The sequence below is a fragment of the Dasypus novemcinctus genome, chromosome 7, assembly GCF_030445035.2.
Source record: "Dasypus novemcinctus isolate mDasNov1 chromosome 7, mDasNov1.1.hap2, whole genome shotgun sequence".
Lineage (NCBI taxonomy): Eukaryota > Metazoa > Chordata > Mammalia > Cingulata > Dasypodidae > Dasypus > Dasypus novemcinctus.
The window spans coordinates 56,903,120-56,915,124 of NC_080679.1; the positions used below are offsets into that span (position 1 = coordinate 56,903,120).

The window sequence follows — 12,005 nt, forward strand, 5'->3', positions numbered from 1 at the left end:
TTGGGGATTGAACCCAGGACCTTGTATATGGCAGGCACTCAACTTATGAGCTACACTGGCTTTCCTCTGTATATTTTAAAAAACACTTTCTTTGTAGTTATGCTGGGGTTTCTAGTACACAGCCTATATCTATAACCCACTAATTTGAAAAATACCTTCTTAGCTTCAATAATATGCACTGTTCCCTGCTCCCATATCCCTCTGTTTCCCCTTCATATATTGTTTGTGTCCTACATTACATCTTCATATTTTGCATGTCCATCATTAAGAAATATGACTTTTTTCTGTTCAACTGTATTCTGACTCTTATAGGAATTAAACAGTAAAGTTCTATATTGAGCATAAAATACTATTGGGTTTTACATTTATCCTTTTAGTTACCATTACTGAAGATCTTCATTTCTTCATGCTACTCTAAGTAATTCTTAAAGGGCAGATCTTTTGTTGACAAACTCTCACAATTTCTGTTTATCTGTGACTATTTTAAACTCTCTCTCATTTTTGAAGGACAGTTTTTTGCCAGATAAAGATTTTTTGACTGCCAGTTTTTCTCTTTCAGTACCTTAAATATATTATACCACTGTCTTCTCACTTCCATGGTTTCTGATGAGAAACTGGAGCTTAGTCTTATTGAGGATCCCTTGTATATAATGAATCACGTTTCTATTGCTGTTTTCAGAATTCTCCATCTTTAACTTTTGACATTCTAATTTGTATGTGTGTGAGAATAGGTCTATTATGCTTTACTCTGTTTGGAGTATGTTGAACTTCTTGGATGTGTATATTTGTCTGTCATTAGAGTTGGGAAATTTTCAGTCATTATTTCCTCAAATATTCTTTCTTCCCCCTTTCCTTCTCTCCTCCTTCTGGGATATCCACGATGTGTATATTTGTATACTTCATGCTGTCACTTAAATCCCTAAGACACTGATCAATTTTTTCTATTATTTTCTCTATCTATTCTTCTGATTGTATGATTTCAATAGTCCTGTCTTCTGGTTCACTGATCTTCTGCCTTTTCAAATCTGCTGTTGTATGCTTCTACTGTATTTTTATCTCCATTATTGTGTCTTTCATCCCCATATTTCTGTTGTTTCTTTTTAAACTTTCAAATTATTCTTTATATTCATACTTTGTCTTAATATCCTTTAGGTCTATATCCACCATTAGTTTATTTCTATCCATATTTTCCTTCACCTCCTTAAAATGATTTAGGAAACTTGTTTGAACTTTGATTAGTTGTTCCTAATTCTGTGTCTCATCTGAAGTTTTAATTTTTTCTGTTGAATGAGTCAATTTTTTCTGTTGCTTATTTCTTAGCATGACTTGTAATTTTTGATGTGTTAACTCTGAATGCCAATTTCTTCCTCTTTCCTTGTTTTTTTTAATCATGACTTGCCTTTGTGTTAAGGCTCTTCTTTGATGCTTGGTCCAAATTATTCTGAATCTTTAGATTCAGCTCTTTTGCATGTGATTCTTACTCTGAATATGCAGTACATTTTTAAAGATTGCCATTTTTCTGTGCAATTATGTCACCTCCAGGAGAAAGCTCCCTTTCCATTTTTTGTGGGGCTATTGATCTATTCTATTTGTTTTTTGTGCAAATATTTCTCCCCAGCTCTTATGATTTGTTTAAATTCTCCCCATCACTCAAGTCTCCCTTTTTCATTACACTTTTTATTTCTGGGACCTGTCTTATCTTGCTGCCCCCCTCCCCCCACACACACACACCCTATTTTTTTTTTCTGTGAGGATTTTCTGCCACTGCTTTCTTCCCTGGTAGGGTATCCCACCCCAGAAAGCCTGATGGGGCCAATGCAGAATGGTCTATTTTGGACATGGTCCAAGAAAGAGACTGGATTGAGTGTGTGAACCTCTTCCCAACAATTCTGCCATGCTTTCTTTTTTCCCTGGGGACACTTTTGTATTTGGAACCCCTCAACCACTTTTGTTCCATCCTGGCTTTCTGTGGACTTGGGTGCCTATGCTTTGATATGCATGGGGTTCTAACTTGCTACTGTGAGTAGTTCTATGTTCTGCATCTATGACAGGAGGGACCCAGGCTGTGCTGCTACTTTGTGATTCCCTAGATGTGTGGGACCAAGTGAAGGTGAGTTGTCTTGACTGGCAACCTGGGACACAAATTTCCTACCTGATTTTGGTGTTTTTCTTTTTCTTTGATTCAGCATTTGTGGAGTCCTTCTCCAGTCTCTATCATTTCTAGAGATATAGCCAAGTGGGATTTATCCTTTCATTAGTTGATTCTAAAGGGAGCTTTTCCAGGGGATGTCTTATGTTGCTATGTTGATGGCATCACTCCCTATATTACATAACTGATTTTTGCTTGTTAATCTTGTACCCCCTAACTTTGCTGAATTCATTCATTTGCTCTAGTACATTTTTTAATTAATTATTTGAGATATTCTATTTACAGGATCATGTCATCTGTGAATAGAGATAGTTTTCCTTTTTCCTTTCCAATTTGGATGACTTTTATTTCTTTTTCTTGTCTCAGTGCTCTAGCCAAAATTTCCTGTAGGATGCTGAATAGCAGTGGTGAGAACAGGCACCCTTGTCTTGATTTTGGGGATAAAGCTTTCAGTCTTTCAGGATTGAATATGTTAACTGTGTGTTTATTCATAATACCCTTTATTGTGTTGGGGAAATCCCTTCTTTTCCTAGTTTTATGAGTGCTTTTTATCAAGAAAGGATGCTGGATTTTCAAATGATTTGCTGCATCAATTGATATAATCATGCATTTTTCCCCTTTTTCTTTTAATGTGGTGTATTACATTAATTTTCTTATGTTGAACTACCCATGCATTCCTGGAATAAATCCCACTTGGTCATTGTGTATAATTCTTGGAATGTCCTGTTGAATTAAGTGTGCTACTATTTTGTTGAGTATTTTTGCTTTAAAATGGGCTCATCGATTTCTATTACATTCAGTGAGTTATAATCCATTAATTTCCTTATTTATGTTGAGATTTAATTTATCCAAGGTTTGGCCAGTTGGAGCTCCTTTAAGCTGATTTCCTTTGTCCTTTTGATAAGCCTCCATCATTCTTTTTTAGCATTTTTCTATGTTGGATCACAATAAGATATCACATACACAATTCATATCCAACATTCCAGGGTTCTTCCTTGCCTTTTCACATTCTGGAGATTTCTTTTCTTTTTTTTTTTTTTTTAAAGATTTATTTTTTATTTCTTTCTTTCCCTCTCCCCGCTCCCCCAGTTGTCTGCTCTCTGTGTCCATTCGCTGTGTGTTCTTCTGTGACCACTTCTATCCTTATCAGCAGCACTGGGAATTTGTGTTTCTTTTTGTTGCATCATCTTGCTGTGTCAGCTCTCCGTGTGTGTGGCACCATTCTTGGGCAGGCTGCACTTTCTTTCACACTGGGAGGCTCTCCTTACGGGGTGCACTCCTTGTGCGTGGGGCTCCCCTATGCAGGGGGCACCCCTCTATGGCACAGCACTCCTTGTGCACATCAGCACTGCGATTGGGCCAGCTCCACATGGGTCATGAAGGCCCAGGGTTTGAACCAGGGACCTCCCATGTGGTAGGTGGACACCCTATCCATTGGGCCAAGTCTGCTTCCCTGGAGATTTATTTTCAAAATGAGAACCCATCAATTCCTTACCCAAAAACTTTTTTTAAAAACAATTTTAACCAATATATTTATTCTATACTTATTCCCATGAACTGGAGCAGAAAGACAGGTAATTAACTGGGTAGGAAGAAAAAGGGATAAGCTTTTTTCCAATCTCCCCACCCCCCCAAATTTCAGGAAAATGCAAGATTTGAAACATACTGTTATGAATACTTACTGGAATGAGATAATTCTTACAGAACTTATAAGACCATTTGCAGTAGCTGCAGAACTATCTTACAGCTTCTGGTGTTCTTGATGCTGTGATGTTCTTCAGAACCTGAAAACTGACCTAATGTCTCCTAATGATCTTGAATTTTTTTTGAGTAATGAAAATGACCTCAAATTTTGATATCAAATGTCTAACAGCAAATCTGAAGTCCCTCTGATTTCAAACATTTAACAGAAAACCTGAAGTCCCTGTTGCAACTAGCTTTCAATTATCTCAATATCAATATGTGTACTATTCATGTGGAAACATCTACTCTCTTGGGCATATTATCTGTATTATTTTCATTATTCATGCCAATATTTCCCTTTATAAGCAATCCAATTGAACATTTTAAAAAAGCCAACGATGCCTTTGAAAGTTAAATAGCTTTCATAAACCCAGAAGTTTAAATCTGCACTCAGTATTTTAGGTTATTTGACATATTTATAGATCCATTCTAAGATAAATCCAGAACATCTGTTCATATAGGACAGGTCCAAATTTATATTTGCCTCACTTAATATATATGGTTACTTTAAAATAATACAGAGATAGAGACTCACCTGAATCAGAACTCAGAAATGTGATAAGATACTGGATGCCTTTATTGTCTTTCACTGATCTTTGATTATTTTCATTTCCAATACATAGTACCCGTATACAGTTCATTACATTTATTAGCACATCTTCTATGTCTAATTTCAAGAGATTTATCAGATTTGGAATTCCATTCTAAAATTAAAGAAACAAAAAATGCAGTTCCAACTAAATTTATTTAAGATACATGAATCTTCATTTAGAAACACAAGTCTGTAACATTTCTTGCTGAAATTATCTACTTATTTAGGAGAGAATGATTGTCCATAAACAAATGTTTCTGTACTGATACTATATACTAAATGCCAGTTAACACCACTTTAACCAAATCTGATTAATTAATATCAAGGAGTATTCTATAAAGGTATTTTAAAATAGCCTCTTTTATAATAAAAATAATTTGAGGCTGCAAGTTCACCAAACATAAAATATATATCCAAAAAGTGAGGCAACTGAATAAGAACAATTGAATACAGTGCTCCATTGGGAATTAATTTCCACTGTGGATATTGCATTGGTAAATGGCAGTTGCATTTGTGCAACACAAAATCTGATTTTTAAATATAAATATTATTTCCTAATTTTAAATCACAGAATAAAGTTGGCAGCTTCTTTCCACCAATAGAAATAATGCAAGCGTATGAAGGAAAATAAGAAACAGAAATGCAACCCCCATTTTCAATAAAGACACAAGACATCTGAAATGTTGAACAATAATTAATGTATATGGGATGCTTACAGGACATTTGAAATGTTGAACAATAATTAATGATATGGGATGCTTAGAGGGATAAGAGAGAACTCCCATGGCCACTGAGCACAGGAAATGCTGGCAGAGCAGTTTTTCATCCTAAGTGGATTGAAGGTTGGAAAAAAACAATTTCCTGTCTGCAACAATGGGAATTGGTATGCAGGATGGAAGCAGATTCTTCTCTTTATCAGTATGGCATAAAATTTCCAAAAGTAGGAAAGGCAAGGATGAGCAAGGAATAATAGCAATAATATATTTGTGGGAAGTAGATGTAGCTCAAGCAATTGGGCTCCCATCTACCAGATAGGAGGTCCAGGGTTTGATACCCAGGGCCTCCTGGTGAAGGCAAGCTGGCCCTTGTGGTGAGCTGGTCGAGTGGAAAGCTGCCCACGCAGGTGTGCTGCCCTGCACAGGAGTGCTGCCCCATGCAGGTGTGCTGCCCCACACAGTAGTGCTGGCCCATGCAGAAAGCTGGCACAGCAAGATGACGCAACAAAAAGAGACACAGAAGAGAGACCATGAGAGATGCAGCAGGCCCAGGAACTGAGGTGGCACAAGAGAATGATCACCTCTCTCCCACTCCGGAAGGTCCCAGGATCGGTTCCCGGAGCCACCTAATGAATATAAGCAGACACAGAAGAACACAGCAAATGGACACAGAGAACAGACATGGAGAGAGGAGGGGAGAAATAAATAAATTAAGCTTTAAAAAATAAAAACAAAAATGAAAATATATATTTGTATAAATAGTCTGTTCATAAAGTAAAAAGAATGAGATCGACTCTTCGCTGTGGAGGAGATGTAATCTGCATTACGAGGAACCCTGTACCATCAATCTGTGTTGGATAGGAAAAAGTAAAGCTAAAAGGACTCAAACACACAGCCCTGTGCAATAAGTCATATTTTTCTTGCCTGGAAAATGATTCTGAACCCATTCCCAACTATATTTCTGGCAAATATCTGGACCAAAATAAGTCACCTAATTCAATTGTGAGTAGTGATCAAAAAAGACCTGTAAAAATATATTTCGAGATTGAGACTTCAGAAATAGACCCACACCTCTATGGTTAACTGATTTTTGATAATACTACCAAGTCCACTTTTCCGGGATATAACAATCTCTTCAACAAATGGTGTTGAGAGAACTGGATGCCCATAACCAAAAGAATGATAGATGACCCCTATCTCACTCCCTCTACAACTCAAAATTGATCAAAGACCTAAATTTAAAACCCAGGATCATAAAACTCCTGGAAGACAATGTAGGAAAACATATTCAAGATCTTGTAGTAGGTGGGTGTATTAGTTGGGGTTTTTTAGAAAAACAGAATCAACAAGAGATATCTGTCAATAGTATGCGATTATATAAGAGTCTTTCATGCAGCCTGTGGGGATGCACAAGTCCAGGTTCTGCAGGAAGGCTGCAATCAGGGGCTGCAATGAAAGTCCAGTGAAGGTTCTTGACGAGTTCGGGGAGATGTTGGCTGTCCAAAGATGAGCTGGGAAATTCTCTCTCAATGCTGGAATCACTTCCCCTTTTTTTTTTTTTTTTTTTAAAGATTTATTTATTTATTCCCCCCCACCCCTCCCCTGGTTGTCTGTTCTTGGTGTCTATTTGCTGCGTCTTGTTTCTTTGTCCGCTTCTGTTGTCAGCGGCACGGCACGGGAAGTGTGGGCGGTGCCATTCCTGGGCAGGCTGCTCTTTCTTTTCACGCTGGGCGGCTCTCCTCACGGGCGCACTCCTTGCGCGTGGGGCTGCCCCACGCCGGGACACCCTTGCGTGGCGTGGCACTCCTTGCGCGCATCAGCGCTGCGCATGGCCAGCTCCACACGGGTCAAGGAGGCCCGGGGTTTGAACTGCGGACCTCCCATATGGTAGACGGACGCCCTAACCACTGGGCCAAAGTCCGTTTCCCTCACTTCCCCTTTTAAGAGATTCAACTGATTGGGTTAAGGGTCACTCATTGCTGATGGCAATCTCCCTGATTGATGTAATTATAACCAACTATCTATGATTTACCACTGCAGTAAAGTCAATGGTGACTAAAATCCATAAATGCCCTTGTATTACAATTAGCCCAGTGCTTGCTTGACCAAACAACTGGGCACAATTACCTGGCTGAGTTGATACAATAGCCTAACCATCACAGTGGGGATCTCTTAAACCTTATACCCATAGCACAAGCAATAAAAGAAAAAAATAGATAAATGGGACCTCCTCAAAATTAAACACTTCAACACCTCAAAGGACTTTTTGAAGAGGGTAAATATGCAGCCTACTCAATGAGAGAAAATATTTGGAAATCACACCATTCAGCAAGGGTCTAAAACCCACAATATATAAAGAAATGCTACAACTCAACAATAAAATAACACAGGTGCAATGGATGTGTCATGATGATGGGAGAGAGTGTTGCTGTGGGGGGAGTGGGGGGCGGGGGCGGTGGGGTTGAATGGGACCTCATATTTTTCATAATGTAATTTAAAAAATAAATAAATAAATAATTAAAAAAAAAACCCAATAAAATGACAAATGACCCGATTAAAAAATGGGCAAGAGGTTTGAATAGACACTCTTCCAAAGAGGAAATACAAACAGCTAGAAAGCTGATGCTTCACATCACTATCATTAAGAAAATGCAAATCAAAACTACAGAGATATCATCTTACTCCTATGAGACTGGCAGCTATTAAAAATTTTAAAAAAAACAAAACAGAAAACTACAAGTGTTGGAGAGTATGTGGAAAATGGGAATCCTCATTCAATACTGATGAGAATGTAGAATGATGCCGTCACTGTGGAGGACAGTTTGGTGGTTCCTCAGGAAGCTAAATATAGAATTGCCATATGCTCCAGGAATCCCACTGCTAGGTATATACCCAGAAGAACTGAAAGCAGGGACATGAACAGATATATGTACAATGTTCACAGCGGCTTATTCACTATTGCCAAAAGTTGGAAGCAACCCAAGTGTCCATCAACAGATGAGTGGGTAGAGCAAAACATGGTATATATGTACAATAGACTATTACTTAGCTGTAATAAAGAGTGAAGTATTGACATACATGACAACATAGATGAAGCTTGAAAACCTTATGTTGAGTGTAGTAAGCCAGTCACTAAAGAACAAATATTGTATGACTTCACTGATATGACCTAAGGATATTGAGCAGACTCATAGAGATAGAGTCTGGAAGATAGGTTATCAGGAGATAGAAAGGGAGTGAAGAGGGGTGAGCTGATGCCCAATCTAGGCAGAACCTATGATAAGGTGGAAGGCATGGTTTGGCAGTGGATGGGGGTGATGGTGGTGCAGGGATGTAGGTGGGTTGATAGTGTTGGAGTGATTGGGGTAGTGGGTTGGGCTATCCATGGAACTGGTTGGGAGGACTGGAAGAAGGAACAGGTGAACTCTGGGGATATGGAGGTCTGTGGTTGAAAATACAATTGTGGGAATGTTCTTTTGGCAAATATGATGGGAGGATTACTGGTGCAGAGTGTCAATGATGGGGAGATGTGTGGGAAAAGGTGCATCTGGGGCATGCTTCTATGGAATATGAATGTATTCATCTTGTCACAGGGTGTTACTTCAGTGAGCGGAGGCCCACACAATGAACAACAAAATATGCTCTATGAAAAGAACTTACATATTTGGCAATAACATCCTTGTTTCCGAGTTGAGCAATATCATACAATATGAGTGCACAGCGAGAATGTAGTTCAGGTTCTTCAGAAACCAGTAGGTTTATCAGAGCTGGAATGCCTCCAGCAACTACCACAGCTTCCACTACAGATACATGGGTTGAGATATTACTCAATAACCCAACTACTTTGCACTGTAATTTTATTTTGGGAACTTTTAATAGATTGATTAGGGCAGGAATGGTGCCTGAAATGAATGGACAAAGGAAAAGCATGAATTACTTGTAACCATTTCTTGTCAATTTATCCTGATAAGATTTAAATAATGTTTATGGGAATCGCAATATAATAATTAGCAAATAATTATATAAAATATTTATATAATTATCATTTGAAACTACATGAATGCATTTTCCTGTCTACAGTATAGGCTGCTCTCATTGTTCATACATTTAATATTCATACGGCACACTTTTACATTCTTTTACATAGTAACATTAAGCCACTTTTAAAACACTGAATTTTTACTTAAGGCCATTAATACAGAAAATACTTTGAGCTGTCACATGTCAGAGTTCAGTTTAGGTTGTCATATCACCTTTGTGCACAGGGGAATGGATGTGGCTCAGGCCGTTAGGCACTCACCTCCCATGTGGGAGGTCCCAGGTTTGGTTCCCATGCCTCCTGGAGAAGGTGAGCAAACACTGAGCAGTCAAACACGAGAACCATTGGGGGAGGGGGGGCTGGTAAGCAGGTGTAGGGGGCGAATTTTTTTAAAAGTAAATAAATCTTTTTTAAAAATTGTGTGCAACTATTTGAAAATTGTATCATACTTTACCCTTATTTTACACAAGCAAGTGAAAAATAGAAAAAAGTATTGAATGTAGTCAAATGCAGCATCAGTCTCATTAGTTACATTAGATCCCAAGATGGAAATCACTGGGCATGATGTAAACAGAAAATCTGGCTTCAGTTGGATTCTTGTTGTACTTAAATTGTTTCAGTGTGAAAGAAAAGGGCACACATGAAATGCTGGAAAACAACGTATGTAATCAGGGCTTTATTTATTTATTTATTTATTTATTTGGCTACCTGAAATGCAACTCTGTCATGACTTGTAAGCCTGTGGTTCAATTTTTGGACACAGAGCCTTTATATATTTGGGGGAGAACACAGGAGACTACCCATAACCAAATAATTTTTAGCTCATTAATTCAACAAATATTTATGGAGTATGTGTGTTCAATATCCACACGAAAGTAGTGGTTACCATATTAGTGCAGATCAAACATTGCCATCATTGCAGCAAGTTCTACTGGACAGTGCTGTTCCCATAATAACCATATGAGGTAAGAACTATTTTATTGATGAGATACTAGACTTGCAGAGGTTAAACAATTAACCTAAGTTCTAAATGCAGGGGTAGTTACAAACCCAGGCTAAACTTTAGATCTGCTATTTTTAATTAAAAAAAATACAAAAATTGTGCAAGTACAAAATAGGGATAATTATGAAAAAAGAACTAGAATCTTCTAAGTGAAAGTAAATATGAGGTAATATATAAAGTAATTCAATATCTCTTTTAAGTTTGCAAACTTTTAAATGGAATAAATATAATTTTTTGATACTATGCCAAGTGGAGTATAACATTTAAGGTTGACAGGTCAAGGGAGTGATCTTAGAAAAATAAAAATAAAAATAAAAATAAAATTGATTAAAATGTTTACTCCACAATATAAAACATATTTTTAAAAAGCAATTGACCCAAATAAATACAGTAATAAATAAAATAGCATAAGCAAAAGATAGATAATAGATTTTGCATCACCTGCATCCAAAATACATTCCCAATATTGCTCCTTTGCTAAGCAAATTACTTCTAAAGACATGACGGCCATCATTCTTCGTTTATAGCTTTCACACTGCAACATTTCTAATAGGTAGTCAATAGAAAAACACAAGCTGTAATTTCATAAGAGGCAATAATGATTGATTCTGTTTCTATACACGCCAAGCAAAGTGAAGTGTTGAGATCACCACCAAACTACATTCATTAAATTCCCCTCAGTACACGACACTATGTGAGGTGCTGAACAGATTATAGACACCCATGAACTTCAGGCTTACAGTTTATATTGGAGAAAATCCTGAAATTCTTTATCTTTGGTCTGAATGACTTAAAATGATTTGCTGGTTACGTAGTTTAAATTAACTTAGAAAATTGTACACCTCTCCCTCATCTGAAATTCATTGTTGAGTAAGATTTAAGTATGGGTTTTAAAGGATGGCAAAGCAAACTACATTATCATCAATAAAAATTTAATGTTCACTCTATATAGGAGGTTTTATACATTACATGAGTATAAAAAATAGTTTTAAAAATCTTTAATGGACTTCTATTCCAAAGAGAAAGATAATGCAAATACACATGCTTCTAAACAGTGCTTATAGTGCAAAAAACCCACCAAATCCAGTCTTGACGTCTACCTTGCCTAGATCAACTCATGGCCCTGTCTTTTAAAATGCAGCTTCCAGTCCAAAATCTAATCCTGAAGACTTCTATTAAACTTTAATTCTTATTTTACCATTGTGGAAATGGTCAGCATGAAGAGGGAGAGTTATTCCAACGTGTAAAGCAAAGAGGCAGTGGCCTGACACTCACTGCTTATTACTCTGTTCATGTCATTATTAGGACTTCCCAAGAAAGTCTGTGGGAAGCAGTGGCCTTCAGAAGTTTTTGTGTCATTGAGATATTCCTGTTAGAGGTCAGAGCTTCCTACTATTGAGTTGGGTTTTTCCAATGGTTAGTCTATTAAAAGATAATATTAACATATCTATTAAAAGATACAATGCAAAAAAATTTTTATTTACTTAATTTTATTTTTTGTATTTTGTATTTTATTTTTTGTCTTTGTTTTTGGGGAGGTTTTGAATTGCAGAAGGGTCACAACAGTGGCAGGGGAGGATCACTGGTGCGGGATGTTGGTGGTGGGGGCATGTGTGGGGAGGGGTGTACCTGGGGCACAACTCTATGGAATATGAATGTGTTCAAGTGGTCATGGGGTATTATCTCGATGGATGGAGACCCACACAATAACCAAAAGAATACTGAATTCCCATCCTGGGGAGTCCTGCTATATTTTCTAGCAG

At 37.5% G+C, this 12,005-nt stretch overlaps 1 protein-coding gene across 2 annotated transcripts in view; it reads right to left on the reverse strand.

Moving 5' to 3' along the window:
- ANKAR (ankyrin and armadillo repeat containing) overlaps positions 1–12,005 on the reverse strand; it is a 123,373-nt gene that overhangs the window by 48,386 nt on the left and 62,982 nt on the right. For both annotated transcript variants that reach the window (XM_058300501.1, XM_058300502.2), the window contains 3 exons: positions 10,684–10,788; positions 8,861–9,102; positions 4,428–4,596 (listed from right to left, as the gene is read on the reverse strand). In XM_058300501.1, coding sequence (XP_058156484.1) covers positions 4,428–4,596; positions 8,861–9,102; positions 10,684–10,788 — 516 coding nt within the window. The remainder of the gene's footprint in view (positions 1–4,427; positions 4,597–8,860; positions 9,103–10,683; positions 10,789–12,005) is intronic.